The sequence below is a fragment of the Maylandia zebra genome, linkage group LG11 (genome assembly GCF_041146795.1).
Source record: "Maylandia zebra isolate NMK-2024a linkage group LG11, Mzebra_GT3a, whole genome shotgun sequence".
Lineage (NCBI taxonomy): Eukaryota > Metazoa > Chordata > Actinopteri > Cichliformes > Cichlidae > Maylandia > Maylandia zebra.
In genome coordinates, this window is record NC_135177.1 from 18,916,485 (window position 1) to 18,938,059 (window position 21,575).

The 21,575-nt window shown below is 42.3% G+C and overlaps 2 protein-coding genes across 5 annotated transcripts in view; both read left to right on the forward strand.

Moving 5' to 3' along the window:
* The first annotated feature begins 1,675 nt into the window (after positions 1 to 1,675).
* fcgbp (Fc gamma binding protein) lies at positions 1,676 to 15,840 on the forward strand. The gene is made up of 22 exons (XM_023154505.3): positions 1,676 to 1,720; positions 3,020 to 4,261; positions 4,375 to 4,721; positions 4,887 to 5,454; positions 5,554 to 6,152; positions 6,243 to 6,810; positions 7,044 to 7,309; positions 7,418 to 7,759; positions 7,867 to 8,440; positions 8,544 to 8,743; positions 8,989 to 9,130; positions 9,268 to 9,596; positions 9,696 to 10,275; positions 10,364 to 10,962; positions 11,344 to 11,911; positions 12,022 to 12,620; positions 12,753 to 13,320; positions 13,421 to 13,620; positions 13,719 to 14,099; positions 14,226 to 14,512; positions 15,373 to 15,422; positions 15,520 to 15,840. Exons 2-21 carry the CDS (start codon positions 3,235 to 3,237, stop codon positions 15,380 to 15,382), a joined length of 8,754 nt encoding a protein of 2,917 aa, XP_023010273.3. The 5' UTR covers positions 1,676 to 1,720; positions 3,020 to 3,234; the 3' UTR covers positions 15,383 to 15,422; positions 15,520 to 15,840.
* Positions 15,841 to 16,434: 594 nt separating this feature from the next.
* Positions 16,435 to 21,575, forward strand: part of LOC101477135 (FXYD domain-containing ion transport regulator 6) — a 14,597-nt gene continuing 9,456 nt past the window's right edge. The window contains exons 1-5 of one of the 4 annotated variants that reach the window (XM_012923850.4): positions 16,435 to 16,736; positions 19,552 to 19,608; positions 19,756 to 19,782; positions 21,217 to 21,240; positions 21,371 to 21,394. In XM_012923850.4, the coding sequence (XP_012779304.3) occupies positions 19,557 to 19,608; positions 19,756 to 19,782; positions 21,217 to 21,240; positions 21,371 to 21,394 (127 nt within the window). In that variant the 5' untranslated portion in view covers positions 16,435 to 16,736; positions 19,552 to 19,556. The remainder of the gene's footprint in view (positions 16,737 to 19,551; positions 19,609 to 19,755; positions 19,783 to 21,216; positions 21,241 to 21,370; positions 21,395 to 21,575) is intronic. The other 3 variants (XM_012923839.4, XM_012923858.4, XM_012923854.4) reach the window with 3 other exon arrangements.

Sequence of the window (21,575 nt, forward strand, 5' to 3'; positions counted from 1 at the left end):
GATGTTAGTTGAAAATGCAGTTTTTAAATGTTGACTTTATTTAATAATGTAAAAAAAAAAAAAAAGCTATCCAAACCTATATGCCCCTGTGCGAAAAAGTAATTGTAAAATTTTCACTAGCCACACCTATTACTGCCAGATATGTGAAATCAATAAATCATTTAAATAGAGCCTGTTTGACAAAGTGAAGTAGGTTAAAAGAGCTCAAAAAGGGACACATTATCCTATGAACTGAAAAAACAAAACAAAGTCACTGACATGTATCAAGGGTTGCAAGGCCATTTACAAGGCTTTGAGACTCCAGTGATCTTGATGATCCACAAGACTTTTAGAACAATATTCTGTGGATTGATGAGACAAACACTGAACTTTTCAGAAGGTTTAAGTCCTGTTATATCTGATGTAAAACTAACACAGCAATTCATAAAAAATGTGTTAGTAATATGGATGTTCTGGGGCTACTTTGCTTCTTCAGGATCTGGGTGCTTTGTCGTAATTGATGGAACTATGAACTCTGTAGTCTATGAGAAAATCCTGAAGTAGTGTCCAGTCTTTATTTAGTGCCTTGAAGCACCCTTGGGCTATGCAGCAGGACATTGATCTGAAACAAAAGCCAGTCCACTTCTGAAAAACATAAAATGTAGGTTTTGGAGTGGCCCAGTCAAAGTCCGGACTGAAATCCTATCACAATGCTTTGTCAGTTAATGCTTGAAAATGCTCCCATATGGCTGGATTTCAACAGTTTAGCAGATAGCAGTGGGACAAGGTTCCTCCACAGCAATGTGAAAGAATCATTGCCAGTTACTGCACTTTATGTTCTGGCCATTGTGATGATGATTATGATCATTGTTATAGACATAAACTGAGTAAAAAATAAGAAAGCAACTGTAACATCAGAAATCAACATTAAAATAAAATAAAAAATAGTATATAAACACTGTCTGTACTTTTGTATTGTTCAAAGTTGTTCTATTATCAAGAGATCTGAGTAACTTTGAAGGTAAGCAGTGATTTTGGACTTATCAGGTTCGTGCCTTTCCTAATCTAAAACAGATTATATTGTTTGGTTACACCAGAATATACAACTGGATATCAGCTGATAATAAAATTAGCCTATATCTCTCAGTGTTTAGATATTGGGTGTCACTAGATTTTATTTTGATGAAAACTTGTAAAATGGGGTCAAGCTTTATGTTTTATTATTTATGTAAGAGAAAATGAGAACAAGAGTTACTTAAAAAAAACCATACTTTTTTTTTCTTTCTTTCTTTCTTTTTTAATAAAAGTTTATCAGAGACCATTAAAAACATCTAAGAATTCTTGACAGATACCAAAGTGTGCTCACACAGTAAAATATAAATGATTCATTCCATACATGGGCCTATAGTTTGTATTAGACGTCACACCCATATTAACAAACAGCAAGTCAACCAAGTTCTGCCTAAATTTGTTTTAGAGGAAGGGTATTGTTTTGATAGAGTTGTGGACATTTCGTGTTTTTTTATTGGTTGTTGCTTTTGCCCATTAGGCTATAAAAAGATCGAGGTGAAAGACCTATCATCCCAAGCATTGCTCGAAGCAGGTAAGCATTGGGCTCTTTACGATTCAGGCTGGTTAAATAATATAACTCAGAAAACTTTCAGCAATTAAAACAAGAATTTCTTTCCTTCAGCCATGGGAGCCCTGTTGATACTTTGCGCTTTGGCAGCTTTACTCAGCTGTAAGTATATTTGGTCATTCTTCATTTTGCTTGGATACATTTGTTCTTTTCTTCAACTCAATTCGAGATGTGTGTCCACGTAGATTTCAATTATATTTTTAATTCTAAAATATAGTTGTTGTTGTTGTTGTCCATGAATTTTCAAATGCTTATAAAACAGCTGAAAAAATGTTGTTGTTTTTTTACTATGATGCCAAATTACAGTTACTAATTATAGTTTAGTTGTTTTCCTGAACAGAAAAATTATTTTTAGTGGTTGAATGCTTGATTAATTTTCTACTTCTCAAAGAAGTCCATTGTGCCAGCTCAAATATTACTATAAAAGCAGGAAATCAGTTCAGTTCTTGCAAAGAATCAATTCACTCAATTGTTCATAGAAAACTATATATATATTCTTATATATTCTTTTTGTGTGTTAATTCCAGTCACCTTAAATTAATTACCTCGTAAAAATGGATGAAAACTAAGAATCTCAGGATACAAACCACACAAACCTTGCAGAATGAAACTGCTCAATTTGTTTTTGGGTTTTTTGGGGGGTTTTTTTTTTTTTGCTCAATTTGAAGCAATTTATCCAAGATTCCAGTCTCATGATTTGAAAGCATTGTTGTGTCACCACACTAGGTGTTTGTGTGAATGAGGCAGAATGTTAAACAGGTAAAGAATTTGAGAGTGCGGCACATAAAGGATAGCCATCTAAATTGAAATTTGCTTTTGTTGGGAATAGCATTTACCTTTAGCTGCTATTGAGTTGGCACTATTAAAACTGAATGGATGAAACAGGAGTGTAATCTAAATCCCTCAGGCCCTGACTGAGCCCAGAATGTGGTCTTTTCACAGCAAAAGCGCAGATATTGATAATATTTCCATTATGCAATTATATTGTCTGCGCAAGTGACTTATTGAGTGCTCCAGAGAAGCAGTCAAGTGACTATTCCTTCGTCTAAATCTCTGACAATTGTTATCAAGGAAAGAAGCTATCCATTCATTATAGAGTAGCATTCATCCCAGCCTTTGTAACTTTGAAATGGAGGCATTTTTCAGCCGCTCTCTCTTTGGTGTCATATTGTTTCTTTGTAATGTGTATGCTATCCAAGAACTCTCAAGCCGTGTTTTTGTATTGCCAGCCTGAGAATCCTTTGACTGCTTTGGCAAAAACTGTCTCATTAATTTCCTGACACTTTTATGACATATTTTCATCATGCACAAGATGATGCCTGCCTTTTTCGTTTCTGAGAATGTGAAAAGCTCTTACTCTGTGTTTTTTTGCTGTTTTCCTGCTCTCTCACCTTCTCCCAGGTCCATCTAGCGCTGGATGGGCAGGGAGGGAGTTTGCCCTTTCCTTCCTACAGAATTATCTTCAGCACTATGACACTCCCCAATATCAACTCCACATCACTGCTATTCAGGCAAATACTAAAGTGACAGTGCAAGTACCTCCCTTAAGCTTCAAGCAAGAAAAAACTTTAAATGCTGGAGAGGTGGTTACCATCAGTCTCCCCGATGGCGTTGAAATGTATGGTAGCACGAAGTCTTCCAATACAGTGCGTATTGAAGCCTCCGCAGATGTGACTGTAACCTCCTTCAACTACAAGCTGTACACAGCAGATACATCTGTGATCTATCCAGTCAGTGAATGGGGTACAGAATATTTCATCTTTACACCTCCTGGAACCCCCTATGCAACATTTAAAGAGTTCTCTGTGACAAATGGAAAAGAGGCCCAAGAAGTTGAGATCTTCCCACAAGGGGCAATCAAGTTTGAGAACCGTGTCTACGATCAAAACAGCAAAATGGTATTAAACCTCAAGCCATATGAGAGTGTCCAGCTTCAGAGTTCATATGAACTTTCAGGCACCAGAGTTTCCTCCAAACACCCTGTTGCCGTTTTCAGTGGTCACACTTGTACCTGGAGATTCGCAAAATGCAACCATGTTTATGAGCATCTACTGCCAGTAAGCAGCTGGGGAACAAGCTTCGTCATGCCTCCCCTGAGTTTCCAGAAGAATTTTGATAGTGTCTACCTTCAGGCCTCCCAGAACACAAGTGTCACTGTCCAAAATGGCCAACGTAAAGATGATTTGAGTTTGAGCACAGGGCAGACAATAGAGATCCAGTACCACAATCCTGACGCGCTGTCCATTCAGGCTGATCATGGCATCCAGGTCCTATTGCTCTTCAATGGTGTGGAACATAGCTGGTTACTGTACTACGACCCTTTCTTGACGAATGTAATATCCACAGACCGTTTCTGCTTTTCCTACTCATTTGAGGCTCTAGCTGGGTTTGAAAACAAAGCTTTAGTTGTAGCACAAACCAGTGCAGCAGCAACACTCCGTTGGGATAATACAGAGCTGCCTCGTGATGTGCAGTGGAAAAAGATTGAAGGATCAGAGTTCTCTTGGGCAGAAATATCCTACAACCAAAGCCCTACCAACAACAAACACACCCTGTCCAGCTCAGGTTCGCCTTTTGCTCTCTACAGTATAGGATTCAGTCAGATGAACGGTTATGGGTCCCTAGGACAGTGCGTGCAGCCAGGTAAGCAGCACACAGTATTGATGTTTAGCATTCCCCCCACTCCTTCACCAGTAATATTTCACATTTATTAAGCAGACTGATGTGAGTAATTATTGTTTTGTTTTTTTTAACAGGAAGTGCATCTCTGTCCTGCAGCAGCATCACCTGCAGGGTCAATGAGATGTGTGAGATGAAGGATGGCCGTCCCTCCTGTGTTCCAGTAAAAAAAAATCCTGGAACATGCTGGGCAGTGGGAGATCCTCACTACCGTACTTTTGATGGACGACACTTTAACTTCATGGGTACCTGCACATATGTCATTTCTAAAAACTGTGACAAGGGTGATAGTCTCCCTGCATTTGAGATCCTCGCCCAGAATGAGCACAGAGGAAATCTCAAGGTATCATATGTTGCCATGGTCACAGTGAAGGTGTTTGATGTTACCATCACAGTAGTTCGGTCCGAGACTGGGCGTGTGAGGGTAAGCCTTCCAATTTATTACTGCTAAAAAGCTGTTTAATTTTTCAAACATCCTGACTTGTCTTTAATTATTTATTATTATTATTTATTATTATTTATTATTTCAAAATAATATTTATCAAAATGCAGTGTAGTAAATAATTCTTTTCATCTTTCATTTGGGCAGATTAACAATATTCTGTGGAGTTTGCCAGTAACCTTGAATAATGACAAACTGAGAATGCATAAGAGCGGAAGCTCTGTGCTCATTGAGACCGATTTTGGTCTGACAGTCCGTTATGATTGGGAACAACGGCTTGTGGTCACTTTGTGCAGCAGTTATGCTGGTAAGACTTGTGGACTGTGCGGTAACTTCAATGGAAATCCCAGTGACGACTTCACCACACCCTCTGGCGCACAGGCAGGTGGAGCTCTGGCCTTTGGTAGGAGCTGGAAGGTGCCAGGGCTTGGGGAAGCTCAGTGCAAAGATGGCTGTACAGATGGGTTGGATAACTGTGAAAGCAGCCTGATGAAAACATGGGAGAGTGACTTGTTTTGTGGCATCATTGCACTTGACCTATTTAGCAAATGTCATAAAATCATTGACCCACTACCATACATAGAGGACTGTAAATATGATTTATGCATGGGAGGTGGTCTGCGACATTTCCTCTGCAGTGCAGTGGAGGCTTATGCTGAAGCTTGTCAGATTGCTGGGGTCCAGGTTCAAGAGTGGAGGAAGAAGGCACAATGTCGTGAGTAATTTAACTAAGTTAACAATTTAATTAAGCGACATTTATTTTTCATTAACTGTTAGAATTACTAATTACATTATTCTTTTTTTCTCACTAAAGCTGCCAAATGTCCAGCAAACAGCCAATATGAGCTCTGTGGCAGCGCCTGTCCTGACACATGTTCGGACCCAAATGCTTCCTCCAAATGCAAACGCCCTTGTGTGGAGACCTGTACCTGTAAAGCAGGCTTTGTTTTAAGCGGAGATAAGTGTGTTCCTGCTGCTCAGTGTGGCTGTACCTATGAGGGTCGATATATTCCTCCCGGAGAGGCATTCTGGGCTGACCAAGGCTGCAAGCAATGGTGTAAATGTGTAGCTGGAAGCAGACAGGTTCAGTGCGAGGAAAAGGGCTGCAGGACCGGGGAGGAGTGCAAAGTGGTTGATGGCATAAGAAAGTGCCAAGCATTGTCTTTCAGCACCTGCCAGGCCACTGGTGATCCCCATTATATGACCTTTGACAAGAAGAAATTTAACTTCCAGGGCACATGTGTCTACCAGCTTGTTGCACTCTGTTCCAAGGACCCAGAGTTAGTGCCATTTGAAATCCTAGTGCAGAATGATCACCGGGGCAGCAAGGTGGTCGCCTACACCGGGTTAGTAGAGATCAAGGTGTACTCCTTCAGCATTATCATTACTAAGACACACAAAGGCCAGCTTATGGTAAGAAGTACCTAGTGTTTAATATGACAATGTTAATTCTGTGAATTGTGGTCCTATTTTCACCAAACTGAATGTTTCATTTGGCTTCAGGTGAATAACGAGCTGGTCAATCTGCCTATCACCCTGGAGGAGGGAAAGATATCTGTCTACAAGAGTGGCTGGTATGCAGTCGTCACAACTGATTTTGGCCTGAAAGTTTCCTTTAACTGGGACAGTGCCGTGTTTGTAACACTGCCAAGCAACTACATGGGTGCCGTTTGTGGCCTCTGTGGCAACTACAACGGCAAACCTGAGGATGACCTGATCCCGAAAAATGGTAAAACACCCGTTTCGCCAGTAGATTTCGGTACCAGCTGGCGAGTGGCTGAGATCCCGGGTTGTGTCGAAGGCTGTAAAGGGGTCTGTCCTGACTGCGACATTAATCAGAAAGTTCAGTATGAAAAAGATGATTTCTGTGGTGTGGTAAAAGATGCAAAAGGGCCATTCCGCGACTGCCACGCCAAGGTTGATCCAGCTAGCTTTTTTGAAGACTGTGTTTATGATGTATGCTTATATAAGGGCAGGAAGGACGTGCTGTGTAAGGCTATTACAGCATACACATCTGCCTGTCAGGCTGCAGGGGCCAATGTGTACAACTGGAGAACGGTTCACTTCTGTGGTGAGAAATGCTTTCATTTTATAGATAATTTCCATTGAAAAATAATTAATTAATAAGTAATTAATGAATTGGAAAAAAGGAAAAGGTAGAATAAACAGTGTTTGTCTTGTTTTTTATGTTACACACTTCAGTGAATTTTTCTTCTTTTCCCTCAGGTTTTATGTACCTTTTCTAATGGCTGCCTGCTTCTGTGCTCTAAATTGAATTGGCTCTTTTATGTCCCTTGTATACAGCGATGCAATGTCCCACCAACACCCACTATGAAATTTGTGCAATCGCCTGTCCTGTGACTTGCCAAAGTCTGACTCCTCCTAAAGGCTGTCAAGCTCAGTGTGCGGAGGGCTGTTCCTGTGATGATGGTTACATCCTTAGCGGAGATGCATGTGTTCCCTTATCGGAGTGCGGCTGCGTTCACAATAACCGCTACTACCGAACTGGAGAAGTGTTTTATCCCAATGGGAAATGTGAGGAGGAGTGCAATTGCAAAAAAGGAGGAGAGGTAAAGGAAACTAGAGGAGGGAAAAGTAAAGATTAATCATTTAGATGAAGCTTTTTACTGACCTGGTTGGATTTTTTTTTTTTGTTTGTTTGTTTGTTTGTTTCGTAGGTTGAGTGCAAGAAGTTCACATGTGGCCCTAATGAGAAGTGTAAAATAGAAGATGGTGTCCAAAAATGCCACCCTGTTGGCAAGGGTGTATGCCAAGCTGCTGGTGACCCCCATTACCTCACTTTTGATGGTAAAAAATTTGATTTCCAGGGGACCTGCACTTATACACTGTCCAAGAGTTGTGGACTGGAAGGTACCCACTTGGTGGACTTTTCCGTTCAGGTAGAAAATGAGCAGTGGGACAGGGTTAAGAACAGAAAGGTGGTGTCTGTAACCAAGCTGGTTGCCGTGGAGGTCTACGGCTTCACTCTCATCATGAGGAACAATATGTTTGGAGTCCTGGTGAGTAGTTGGCCTACTTTAAAGAAATTTGTAATTACTTCTTTTATGTAGATACAAATGTTGATGTGGAGTTATTTCTTGCACTAACACAGATGTCTTGCTTTTAGGTAAATGGCGTGTTGAGCTACCTTCCTATGAATCTAAATGATGGAGCCATTCTAGTTTATCAAGAAGGCAATCGTTATGTTATTGCAACCAATTTTGGGCTCCTTGTCACTTATGATCTGGTCTATCAAGTGACAGTCACAGTACCTGGTAATTATCGTGGTAAGGTCTGTGGCCTGTGCGGCAACTACAACGGGGACAGAAACGATGACTTCGAGATGCCCAATCGTAGGCTTACCAATAACGTGAATGAGTTTGGAAAGTCATGGAAGGTCACCATTCCCAATGTTGTGTGTGAAAATGGCTGCAAAGGGAATTCTTGTCCTGAATGTGACCCAGCTCTCAAGGCAGTGTTTTCAAAGTCCGCCTACTGTGGTATAATGACCAATCCCAACGGGCCTTTTGCAGTTTGCCATAGCATCTTGGACCCTCAGCCATATTTTGCTGACTGTGTGTTTGATTTGTGTGCTTCCAATGGTGATGGAAAGGTGCTTTGTGACAGCGTAGCAGCCTACGCCTTTAACTGTCACGCTGTAGGAGCCGATGTCAAAAACTGGAGAACACCTTCCTTCTGTCGTAAGTCATGAAGTTCACAAATTCATCTTTATTATACCCTTTTAATACTATTTTGGCTTCATCTCTAAAATAATTTCTCTTTTCTTGTGATACTTTATTTCAGCCATGAAATGCCCGATCAACAGTCACTACGAAGTGTGTGCTGAAGCCTGCTCCGCCTCCTGTGCTGGCCTCACAGAGATTGTTCAGTGCCCCTCCAACTGCACAGAAGGCTGTGACTGTGATGCTGGCTTCTTATTCAATGGACAGACTTGTGTTAAAGAGATTGAGTGTGGATGCTATGAGAATGGAAAAACTTATAAGGTATGACTGAGGAATTACAATAATATAGTTTTTCTGTGTGTCAAAGTGGCTTTAACAAATACTGATATAGAAATAATGCTTTTTCTCTAGAGTGGTGGACATTTCGATGTTTGATTTATGGTTTTTGATTTGCTCTTAAAATTTTAGTGTTTAAATTGCTGATTAGGCATGAAATAATGTTTTCTCACTAGTTTCTAATGAGTATTTTTTTTCCATGTCTAATGAACCTTGTTCTGTGTCACCAGCCTGGTGATGTTGTGTATGAGGAAGACTGTAACAGAAAGTGCACATGTAATCCAGGAAAAGGCCTCATCTGTGAAAAGCACTCCTGTCCTCAAGACACCAAATGCATGGTCAAGAACGGAATCAGGGCATGTTACAACACAGGCAAGACACAAACACTGTATTTTGTATTTACCCATTTGATAAATCTTTACTGGTAAATGAAAAAAATACAGTAACTTGAATAATTAGGGTTCAATTAAAGAGCTATTTGAAAATTATTCTTTATTTATCCATTGCAGATCCCTGCAAAGATCTCAAGTGTCGGGCACAGGAGACATGCCGAGTTGAGAAGGGCGAGGCTACGTGCATCCCCAAATACACAGGCACCTGCTGGGCCTGGGGCGACCCTCACTACCACACATTTGATGGGTACAACTATGACTTCCAGGGGACCTGCAAGTACGTCATCTCTAAGACGTGCGGCGAACTGGATGGTCTAGTTCCATTTTTGATCACTGAGAGGAATGACAACAGAGGCAACACAGCAGTTTCCTACGTCAGAAATGTAGATGTGTTTGTGTACGATTACCAGATCACCATCCAGAAGAACCAAGTTGGTCAAGTCATGGTGAGTTTCAGTTTCTTGCCTGCTTACTTTTGACATTTGCTTGTGTACAGTACATATATATATGTGTGTATCCATTGTTCTGGTGCATTTTGTTTAAAGGTGGACGGGGAGCTGCTGAATCTTCCTGTACTTTTGGGTGATGGTAAAGTCTCAGTGTTACAAAGAGGGAACACTGCACAGGTGGAGACAGATTTTGGTCTGGTTGTCTCCTATGACTGGAACTGGTACCTTGTCATTAAGCTTCCCAGCAGCTACTTTGGCTTGGTCTGTGGTTTGTGCGGCAACTTCAACGCTAATGTTCTTGATGAAATGCTAAATCCAGCAGGCAAACCAGTTTCCTCAGTCATTGAGTGGGGCAAGAGCTGGCTAGCACCTGAACAGGACAAGGAACATCCTTGCTGGGACACATGTGAGAAAAACTGCCCTACCTGTGACAACGACGATGTTAAGCTCTATAAAACCGAGGCGTTCTGTGGGGCTCTTGCGGACAAGACCAGCGGCCTGTTCCAGAAGTGTCATGAAAAGGTGGACCCCCAGGCCTTCATGAACAACTGTGTGTATGACATGTGTTACAACAAGGGGGACAAAAAGATGCTGTGCCAGGCTCTGGCCTCCTACAGTGATAAGTGTCGTGACGAAGGAATAATAATCAAGAACTGGAGAACAAAATTTGGCTGTCGTAAGTATTTGAAAAACTCTTCGTCTAATGATTCAAATCAAATATGTAGTTCTTATTTTCTGATTGTCTCTATTTAATTCATAACCAGCGATGAACTGTCCGCGCAACAGCCACTACGAAGACTGCGCCAGCCCGTGTCAGCCATCCTGCCCATTAACTGGAGAAAAGCAGGTCTGCAGCGGGACCTGTGTGGAGACCTGTGTGTGTGACGAGGGTTACGTCCTCAGCGCCGGCGTCTGTGTACCTGCAAAAACATGTGGTTGCTCATATCAGGGTCGCTACTACAAACCAGGACAGCAGTTCTGGGATGATGAAGCTTGCCATCGCCTGTGCGAGTGTGATATGACCCTGGGCATTGTGGCATGCCGTGAGGCTTCCTGCTCTGCCAAAGAGCAGTGTACTGTAGTGGATGGAGAGCGCGCCTGCCGACCCATTAGTTACGCCACTTGCTCGGCCTCAGGTGACCCGCACTACCGCACTTTTGATGGCCGCAGGTATAATTTCCAAGGCACGTGTGTATATCAGCTGGCAGGGCTTTGCTCTCAGCAGCCTGGGCTGGTGCCGTTCAAGGTGACTGTGCAGAATGACCACCGGGGAAGCAAGGCCGTGTCCTACACAAGCACCGTCAAATTTTCCATATATGGCATCACTCTCACCATAAGCAGAGAATACCCTTACAAAGTCTTGGTAAGTGATGATGTGGATAATGTGAAGCATATAGGCGATGTAATAAAATATTGAATGCCTAATGCATTTTGTGCAGCTATTAGAGGAGAAAAGGAAATAGGGCACAGCATGTAGTCGCTTTATTGAAAATAAAAAACAGAAGAGATACTCTGAGCCTCAAATCGTTGGATGATAATGCCTTTTGTCATTGTACTAATTCTGACATCCCTCATGCTCTTCTGCATATGTCTTTAATTGCATATTAAAATTTTGATCCTGGCAGACTTAATTAAATCAAGATTTAACTGCACATTAGAGTGGATTAGCAAGGGCCACAAAATTATTAAATTTATAAGCTCCTAAAAATATTCCCTTCTCCTTCCCTCGTTTTCTGCTTTTCAGCTCGACGGGCAGCTTGTTTTGTTGCCACTGAATTACAATAACGAGCTGATGGTGTCCCTCAGCGGCTGGAAAGCTGTAGTGGAGACAGCTGCTGGTATCACGGTGACCTTTGACTGGCAGAGCACAGTGACCGTTACTCTGCCCAGCACCTACCAGGGTGCAGTCTGCGGCCTGTGTGGTAACTACAATGACAAAGCTCAGGATGACCTGACAATGCCCAACGGCAACACCACGTCTAATGAAAGACAGCTGGGGGACAGCTGGCAGGTGGCCATTGTACCAGGCTGCTCATCAGTCTGCCAAGGGCCGTGGTGCCAAGCCTGTTCAGACTCCCAGAAGAAAGTGTATGAAGCCAACAAGTACTGTGGCATTATTGCAGACAAGGCAGGGCCCTTTAAAGATTGCCATAGCCGTGTGGACCCAGCTCCTTACATGGAGGACTGTGTTTTTGACGTTTGCCAATATCAAGGGCACCATGGATCAGTGTGCGATGCTGTGGAAGTGTATGCCTCTGCATGTCAGAGCATTGGAGTCACCATCTACTCCTGGAGAGCAGAAAGCTTCTGTCGTGAGTTTGAATAATTATTTTTTTTTGCCTGTTTTATTAAGTCTCTTGTTTCAAAATATCTTTTACCTTTTACCTTCTTTGCTTTCCCATCTTCTCATTCCATCCCACAGCTATGGCTTGTCCTGCTAACAGCCATTACAGCCTGTGTGCCACGGGTTGTCCAGCCACCTGCGCAAGCTTAACCCCCGTTACCAGCTGCCACAGGTATTGTTCAGAAGGCTGTGAGTGTGACGAAGGCTACCTCCTGAGCGGGGATACCTGCGTGCCTGTGAAGGACTGCGGGTGCTCTTATGATGGTCAGTACTACCAAAAAGGAGACGTCTTCTATTCTGAAGACAAGTGCGCAGAGGAATGCACTTGTGGGGACAATGGAGCTGTGTCTTGTCAAAAGGCCAAGTGCCGTCCAGGAGAAATCTGTAAGCTTGTAAATGGAGTGAAAGGCTGCTATCCAGAGGGGGAAGGCAAATGTGTGGCTTCCGGTGATCCTCATTACATTTCCTTTGATGGACGTAGGTTTGATTTCCAGGGTACCTGTGTCTATGTACTGGCCAAGGTTTGTGATGATGACAAAGGTCAGCTGACGCCGTTCACCGTCACTCAGGGGAATGAGAAGTTTGGAAATGGAAAGGTGGCTGTGACGAAGTCAGTGGCAGTGTCAGTCTATGGTTATGCCATTTACATCCAGCAGAAAATGCCTTGGAAAGTCTTTGTGAGTTTGTTATCTTGATCAAACATACTTATGTAAATATGTCTTGTATTTTTTCTCATTTTTTTCCCCAAAAATGATTTTTTGTCTCGATCTTCTTCTTTTTTTTCTTTTTTTTTTGTCTCGATCTTTAAGGTGGATGATGAACTACTAAACCTTCCGCTATCCCTGGAGAATGGGCGTCTCAAAATAACCCAGGAAGGTCGCAACATAATTGTTCGAACAGCCTTTGGACTGACAGTCCTCTATGACACTGTGTATTATGTTGAGGTGATTGTTCCCTCTACATACCAGGGAAAGATGTGTGGTCTTTGTGGAAACTACAACAAGAACGGTGGTGATGATTTCATTCTTCCTGGTGGCAAACAAGCCAAAAACGTTGATGAATTTGGGATGGCATGGACGGTGGACCTACCTGGGTATATATGTGGAGGCTGTGGAGGACAGTGCCCAGAATGTGAGCAGGCCAAAGCTGTCCTGTATGGAAAATCCGACTCCTGCGGCATCATCAGTGCGCCTAATGGGCCTTTCAAAGCCTGCCACAGTGTCATTGACCCAGCAGTATATCTGTCGGATTGTGTGTTTGATGTTTGTGCTGTGGGGGGCAACAAAGACACTCTGTGTAACAGTGTGCAGGCTTACGCTTTGGCCTGCCAGAGTGCAGGAGTTCAAATCCAGCAGTGGAGGAGCAACTCTTTCTGCCGTAAGTAACACACAGCAGTCTCTAGCTGAAGATTAGCTCATGTATTCATCTGTGCTCTGTATTTCAGGCACAAATTTTTTGCCCTTGTTTTCTCTTCTAGCTGCATCATGCCCTCCACACAGTCACTATGAGCTGTGTGCCGACACCTGTAGTGGGACATGTGCCAGTTTTGTTACCCCGTTTGGTTGTTTTCCGGGCTGTTTTGAAGGATGCCAGTGTGATGATGGGTTCGTTTTCAATGGTGTCCAGTGTGTTGTCCTGGAAGACTGTGGGTGTATGTACAACGGCAGATATCTGATGGTAAAAACTGACTAGCCCTATATTCTGGTCACTGAATTAACACCTGAATAGAGCTATGACAAGTTCTGTATGATGAGTTTTTAACATCTTCTTCCCAGGTGGGCCAAGAATTGGTGGACAACGACTGCAAGTCAAAGTGTGTGTGCCAGGCCTCTGGTATGGTAAAGTGTGAAAAGCTGTCCTGTGCCAGTGGGGAAGTTTGCGATATCAGAGACGGAGTCAGGGGTTGCCACCTGAAGCAGGGCCAATGCGTCGTCAGCCGTGATGGCCAGCTAAGCTCCTTTGATGGTATGTCAGGCGCGATAGGAGCACAGGGCGCTTTCCAAGTGGCGTCTCTGTGTGACGAGAGCGCTGAGCTGTGGTTCCGTGTGGTCGTGGACGTTAGGGTCTGCAACAAGGGGGCAGCTCCCACTGTTGCCAGTGTGTATGTGTTCTTCAGCGATACCATCGTGGCAGTGAACAGCGAACACGTGACCTGGGTGAGAACATTTTTATGCAAAAATTGAATGTGATTGGTTTGAGCTCAGTTTTATACTATATTAGATAATAATAGACATTTTATACCATAATAATAACAGTTATGTTCCATTATCTGTGTCATTCAGGTAAATGGCAGGAAAGTGTCTCTTCCCAGCAAAGTGACAAGCACACTCTCTGTCCAAATCTCAGAGAGGGCTTTGATCATCGAAAGGGCGTCCGCTGTGCGGGTCACTTACTCTATTTCTCAGGAGGTCACCGTCATTATTCACAGTAGCCTGTCTGGTAAAATGTGCGGCGCCTGTGGTAACTACAATAACGACTCCAAAGATGACATGACGACAGCAGATGGAAAAATCACAACTGATGTGTCTGTAGTTGTCGGCTCCTGGAGCGCTGGGGACTTTTCCAGATGGTGAGTATTTTAAAGACACATTGCAGCATTTCCTGTGTATAAATATATGGGGGTTAAAGGGGAAGATATAGTACTACACTTAGTGCTATGACAGGATCAGCCTTCGCTTCACTACTTACTCTCATAGTGATCCAGAGCTCCAGATATTAACTTTTAATTATTTGGCTCCATGTTAGAGGGTTTATTTTTTTAATCTTAAATGCTATCTTTCCCCGTATTATGCAAACTGCAAACTTAATTTGACCACTGAAATAATCAAGTACAGATCAGCGAGAGATGGGAAGGTGCTATGACCATTCAACCGCTTATTCTCTTAACAGCAAGAACTAAACAAGGACTCCACAGAGCCCTTTTAAGGGAATGAGAGTGTGGTTTTTAATTGCATTTGGTCCAATTTAATTAAGAAATGCCAGAGAATCCCCTGTGGTAATTACTGATTAAAAAGCAGGTAAGGCTGACAGGCATGGCCATCAAAAGCTACCAAGCTTGCAATCCAATCACTGCTTGTCATCCAAGGACACTTAAGACTCATCTGGGTGCAATATTAATTTGAGCCCTCATGTTTAGTTTTGTGTCCTAGCCTTAAGTCACCTCTTTGGAGAGCAGAGTTTTGTCCGTCTCTTTCCTCCCTTGACTTGAGTTTTTCAGAGTTGTCGTTTATTTGGCTTTTTTTTTTTCAACAAGTCCATAGAGAACACAAGAAAATAACTCTAATAAGAACAAGTGCTAATCCTCAGTTCTTTTAAAACACAAATTTCATGTACAAAGTCATCACACGTAATTTCCGCTGTGCCCGAGTGGACACTTTCCTTTGCTCCAGTCTCCTTATAAGTTCATTTTCCCTTTTGTTTTCATTGCAGTGGCCTGTAGAGATGCTGGTCCTGTTCCGACAAAAGCATCTGGTTAACAGGTAATAAAATATAAAGTTCAGATATTAACTGATGCTTGCTCATGAATAAAACAGCTGCACAGTGGCTCACGTCCATGTTTCTTCCCCTCTTAAACAGGATGAAGAATCTCGCTTGTTCACAGATTTACTCAACCTGCTTCAGCACCTCGTCTTGATTCATGGAATAGTTTAAGTTGCTTCCTGGTGATTGTGCCTTCTATTGTTTACCCAGGGTTTAGAAAAAAGAGGGAAAGAAAGGGGCGAAAGAGGCATGGAGCTCATTCTTGACCAATATCTCCATCTAGTGGGGGAGAAAATTATTCCATCTCCTTTCCCGTTATGTCTTGCCTGTCTTGCCTGTCTTGCCTGTCTTGCAATACTTTTTAATATGTGTCTGTTATTAAAAAACACATTGTTCTGACCGCTAAATAAAGATATTTTCTCTGCAGTATGTGGGTTGTTTGTGATTCTTCGCGTGTTTCCTCTAGCAACCTGTATCAATTTAAACTGGAAAAACATGACATTTTGCACATGTAATAGAAGTAATGCTAACCTAATGCCATTATAAGAAACCTATATGTACTAAAGGTCCTTAGAGTAGGGAGGGGGGCCCTTCCTCCACCCCGGCCAGGCTTTGCTGTCAGGGGACAGAAAGCTGGCACTCTGACTTGGAAAAACACCTCGCGAACAAAGTTTTCATGTAGCTGAGAGAAAACTGCAACAGTGACAGTCTGCCCTGGCCATCTAGTGTTTATTTGCTTAATTGCACCGAGCCTCTCTTTGAAGCCTGGAAATTGCAGCACAGAACAAAGAGTTCACTGTGTTCCGTGCAGTTTGTGGCTATTATTTGCCAGTGGGGAGAAATGAGCGTGATTAATAGTTCATTATGGAATACATGTTGACAAGAGGCGCTGGCAACAAAGAGCGTGGGAATAATAATGACGATGATGATGATGATGATGATGATGTCCTCTCACAGTAGCGCTGCAGTCCAGCTCTGCCTGCGTTGTTTACTTGTGAGCGGGGCAGTCCTGGGTAATTTTTGGGAGTAACTTCAGTGGCACCCCGCCTCCCCCTCCCCCTTTCATTCCTGAGGCAAGACCAAGGAGAAACCGACTTGGTCCAGGCGGGAATGGTGAACGATCCACACAGAATGCAACCCAGACGGCTTCATTTTTAATCAAGTCATAATAGAAGGTTTTGCATGCATTTTATTTATTTATTTATTTGTGCGTGTTTAACGTAGGGAAACTTTTTTTCCTCCCCTCCAAGTAAAGTTTAGCTCACTGAGCGAAAAGTCTCAACTCACATTAGTTTCAAGGAGGCGGATATACGGTAAGTTCACTTTGACTTGTGCTCTGCTGAAATGAATGCGTTTCCTTGAACACGACTTTCATATTAATGCAGGTACAAATATATTAAATAGATTCTGCACGCATATAAACAGGACCCTGTGTCAGCAGCGTTTGATTGGTAGATATGTTCTTAGAAAGATATCGTCTTTCTACTTGGTTTCTCCAACGTTGTTTCCACCACCACCCCCAACTAAACGCCTGCGTCCACCATGTGACCGTCTAATTAGATAAGCCATCGCTCATGCTTCTCTCACGCCTACGCGTTCTTTGCATATACCTGCAATGCTTCTGTGCACTATGAAAGCCTTTTTTCCCTGCTCATAAATTTGCTCTAACTTCTACGTGCCAAGTTCACTGGAGGCTCGTTTTTGCGCTGAGCCGTGAGTTTGTGGCCAACAACTTGTGAAATGTCACTTAATCTGTAACAATCTGAATGGCTTCAATTGTTGACAACTCGCACAGATGTCAGAATATCATAGTTTTTCAGACTATACCTCACAGAATAAACTACGAAAGGAAAAAACCTCAAGTGTTGTTCCTTGGAAGTATGGTGATGCAGTCTGTTTGGAGTCTAAATATACCCCGTAACGGGTTTATGTAAGTGAAATGTAAAACACAAGCTCCTATTCCTAATTGCAAACAGTCTGTGTTAATCCCACTTTATTATAACCCATTATAATTCATTTTACGTGTTGCTCTACGGGCTTCTTTCCTGTCTCCCCATTATATTCCTCTCCATCACTCAGAAGGCTAACAAACAAGATTATTGGATTGGCACTTGTTCGAATAACTCACCCTGTATTTGTTTGATTAAACCTGATTGGCAGGCCTTTGTTGTTAATCCTGCTCCCAGGGTTGAAGTGTTCATTTCTCTCCACTCCAGGCTCCAGGTTCGTGTTCACACCCCCACTCTAGTCATGCATGAATCCCCATCAGTGCTTTGGGCCAGGGAGGGAGCCATTGGCTCTGCTAACATAGGCTTTGATCTTTGCATTGCAAAAGATGTTATTTCATGGCTTAGATTTTCTATGACTGCAGAGCTAAGCTTTGCGTACCTGCATTACATTTTTTGTTGTCCTGTTTTGGTATTTTTTTCTTGGTAATTAGGGCTGTGAAGCAAACAAAATTTCGCCTCATATACTGTCTTGAATGGACCTTCAGCCCATTTCCAATCATGAAGGGTGGGATCTGGTGAGATCATAACCTAAAACATAACCTTACACATATGGGTGTAAGAGAATCCCAGTGTACTAGGTAATATATAGACCGTAATGCTTCCCCCAAGGTTTTGCTCCACTTGTAAAGTAGATGACCCAGCAAAACCAGTCCAAATCCACTGACCAAATATCAAGTGCAACTCAACACCAGGCTTGCCTGGTACCCCTCCACTGCTGAGCTCCATATTCTGAGGGGCTGCGCTTGAAATAGACCCTCTTCGCTTACCCAGATTTAAGGCACTATGTATTAAGACTCCCATACAGAAAACATTCATGAGCCTGTTATGTGGCATCTAGCTGAGAAAGAGCATTGTCTCCCTACCAGGCATGGTGTCAATGATTTTCCACGTGAAACTCAGTTCAGTTTAACCATAGACTATTGTGAAAACAGTTCTGAACTTCATCGAAAGTGGCTGATTCTCCGTTAGCAGAACAGTGTGAGCAGCTGATTTATTTTAGACTAGAGGATGTCAGATATTCATGAAGAAAGATGTCATTCAGATTAAATTAAGCTTCTTCATAACCACACAAAGTTGTAAGCAGGCTGCTTCTATAGTTCTACAAAAACACCATCTGTGAACTTGGAGCATGTTTTGGAAACACAAAAAGTTATCTTTCACTTGCCTTAATTGAACACAAAAACATTCGCTAAAAGTCCAGGCTGGTAAAAGCATCTGCTGTAATCAGTTCTCCCAAATCGTCTTGGAATCAGACGTTCTTGTTAAGGAGATGAGATCTGAAATGAGGGTTGTAGAATTTGTTCTTCTAATGTGTAGATGTGTAAATTATGCCTTGATCAAGACAACTCTTAGAATTTTAGAAAACTCATTAAAGAGGTGCCCCTAGCTGGAAAATGCTTCAAAAATCTTCCTAAAACGTTGCGAGATTCCTCTTGATTGTTGCCCGATCTCATAAGCAGCTACTGGTAACATCTGATTGAGGCTCTTCTTTTTCATCTTTCCACTACTCACTTTGGGGTCGCCACAGCGGATTACCTTGCCTCCATATTACCCTGTCCTTAGGATCCACTTTTATCAACCAACCCTATGCATGACCTTCACTACACCCATAAAGATTCTCTTTGGACCTCCTTTGTCTTTTTCTCCTGCCTGGCAGCTCCATCGTTAACATCCTTTGTCTAATAATATCACCAAATCAGTACTTGCCTGCACTCTCTTCTTCACCTCTCTTGTCCACTGTCTGTAGCTTAAAATGGTATTATTTGTTTGTCCCACTTGTCTGTCTTTCATTCACACAATGTGTTATTTCTTCCTGTTTTCTCCAGTGCATACCTCTTCTTCTCCAGGCTAGCATCTGATTGAGGTTGTTGCTAATAAAGAAAGTTGTTTGAGTTACTTTTTTTCAGCCTGCACTGTGAGGAATCAGTTGGCGTCTTGAATAAAGACACGAAAAGTAAAACTGTGTGTTATTAATCCAGTTGAATTGCGTTTGTCAGTTGTCTTTTTTTGGGGGGGGGGGTTTACAACTGTGTACAATCGGGTTAAGACATTTATTGTTTCCTGTTATTGTGATTTCACATCCTGACACAGCCCAATCTTGTTTGACTTTTCCAAACAGGTACAATGGATCTTGTGACACTGGTGGCATTCAGTTCCTGGCTGGCTCCTGCGCTTGGTGGGTATTCTTTTCACGAGACCTTCAGCAGAATTACGTGCTTTCCCCCCTTTAAAACAAGCATGACCTTCTTCAGTTGCTTCCCCTTTCCCTAGCTTTTGCTTTAAGTCCTTCCATGCTAAATGAGCTGATGTGTCTGTATAATAGGATCAGCATTTGGAAGGGAGGTGTTTGGTAAGTTTGCGTGAGTGGTCACTGACGAAGCATGAACGTTCGATGTGCTTCTGTTTAATGTTGCATGCATAATTGTATGGCACTTTAACATGGTCAGATGTTTATAATGTCTAACATAATTTGCATACTTAAACAAAAATCAGCTTAAATCTTTCACCCCGGTGTTGTACACAGAGAAAAGGCCGTGTCAGACTAGTGTAAATGTTTCCTTATACAGCAGTTTGAATAAATCAGTTATTCAGACTGCTGCCAAGTTTTCCATTGTTAATGCAAGCTCTGGTCTCAGAGTTGTTTATCCGTGCACCCCGCATGCCATCGGCTGTGCTTGATCTTAAGCAGATCTTCTTTGACTTTTATGTCCGACTCTTGGGTTAGACCTTATTTTGGAAGACTTGTCGGCATCGGTATGATAGAATGTGTTTCTGCTTTGGTGAGGAAAAAGAATAATATTAGGATTTACTGCCCAAGAACAAGGTCAGCGTTAACTGTGTGACTTTCACCCTTCCTCTCCAGCAGCCAGGATGCAGTAGAACAGATAACATATTACTGAGTTCAGGGTTTCAACCGCATCAATCTTATTTGTAGCAGTTCATGTGATTCTTTCAGCAAGTGTCAGAAAAGTCTCTAAGCTTAAACTTTAGAACAGAAAGCTTTTACTCTTTAATAACTCTCCGCTTGCCTTATCATGTCAGTGCTTTCAGCATCGGCTATTATGGTCGAATATTGTTAATGATAACCGTTAAAAATAACGCATTAATTATGCAAAATGTTGCCTAACACAAGTATTTATGTAGCGTTCTCTTGTGCTCCTCCAAGGTTACACTGTTCTCACTCGGACCACTGACGCTCACATAAACAGTGCCTGCTTTCTCCTTTCTTATAATGAACAGTGTAGATCTGAAAGTCTGCAGCCAACTTTTTTTTCTCCACATGGAGGCAGAGATGGTGTTTGAACAGACCGATCTGAAGTTCCCCGCATTAGTGACAGAGCACGGATTAAAACAGGGCGATGAAATAAAAATACTGGGGTAGAAGAAGCACAGTTATTATTTTCCGGGATTTTTTTTTAAATATCTGGGCTAGCGAGCATTTTATCCTCTACATTTCTTGTGATGTTTGAGACTTAAATAGAAACTGGTCCTCCTGCCAATAACTGGAACCCCTCTAATCCTGATTTTATTGATTTGAAGTTGGGTCTTAACAGTGTTAACACGCTGTTCCCATGAGAACAATGTCCATGCGTGCGTGTTTTGTTCTGTTTTGTTTTAATTAAGGAGCCAGCTACAAAATGAAGACCTTCATTAATAGGCGCTGTTTCAGATGTTTGCTCAACCCAGTTTTGTCCAACAACAGCCTCTCATTTGCTGACATGCACTTATGTAACCTGCTGAATTTCTTAATAGAGGTCAATGTTCTTTGCTTTCTCTCTCACAGTTTCTGCAGCTGATGATGACAAAGGTGGGTATTGTGGGGGTTTTTTTTTTTTTTAGAAAGTCAAATTAGCTTAATCTAAGTACTCGCTGTAGAGCATTTACTGTAAACTGGTACTAGGCTCATTTGTTTCCTCTTTTTTGCTTTCTTCTTCCAGACTACGACAGGGATTTTCAATACGGTGAGGGCTGAGCAGATGAACTTGGGCTTTTAATGATCGACCCTCCACACAGGAAACATCTGGGAGGTTGAGATGAGTTTACATTTTTCACTTGTTTTTTCTCCAAAAGTGATGGAAAACTTCCACCCTAAGGCCAAGCTTCTGGAGTAAATCCAATGTAAATACAGAGCACTGTCACGGC

What these genes read in the sequence shown, in the direction of transcription:
- fcgbp (XM_023154505.3), top strand. Translation starts at nt 3,235, where the DNA reads ATGTATGGTAGCACGAAGTCTTCCAATACAGTGCGTATTGAAGCCTCC. An exon ending in CACACAAAGGCCAGCTTATG is followed by an intron (nt 6,153 to 6,242) that starts GTAAGAAGTACC and finishes ATTTGGCTTCAG; the next exon opens with GTGAATAACGAGCTGGTCAA. An exon ending in GAGAACGGTTCACTTCTGTG is followed by an intron (nt 6,811 to 7,043) that starts GTGAGAAATGCT and finishes CCTTGTATACAG; the next exon opens with CGATGCAATGTCCCACCAAC.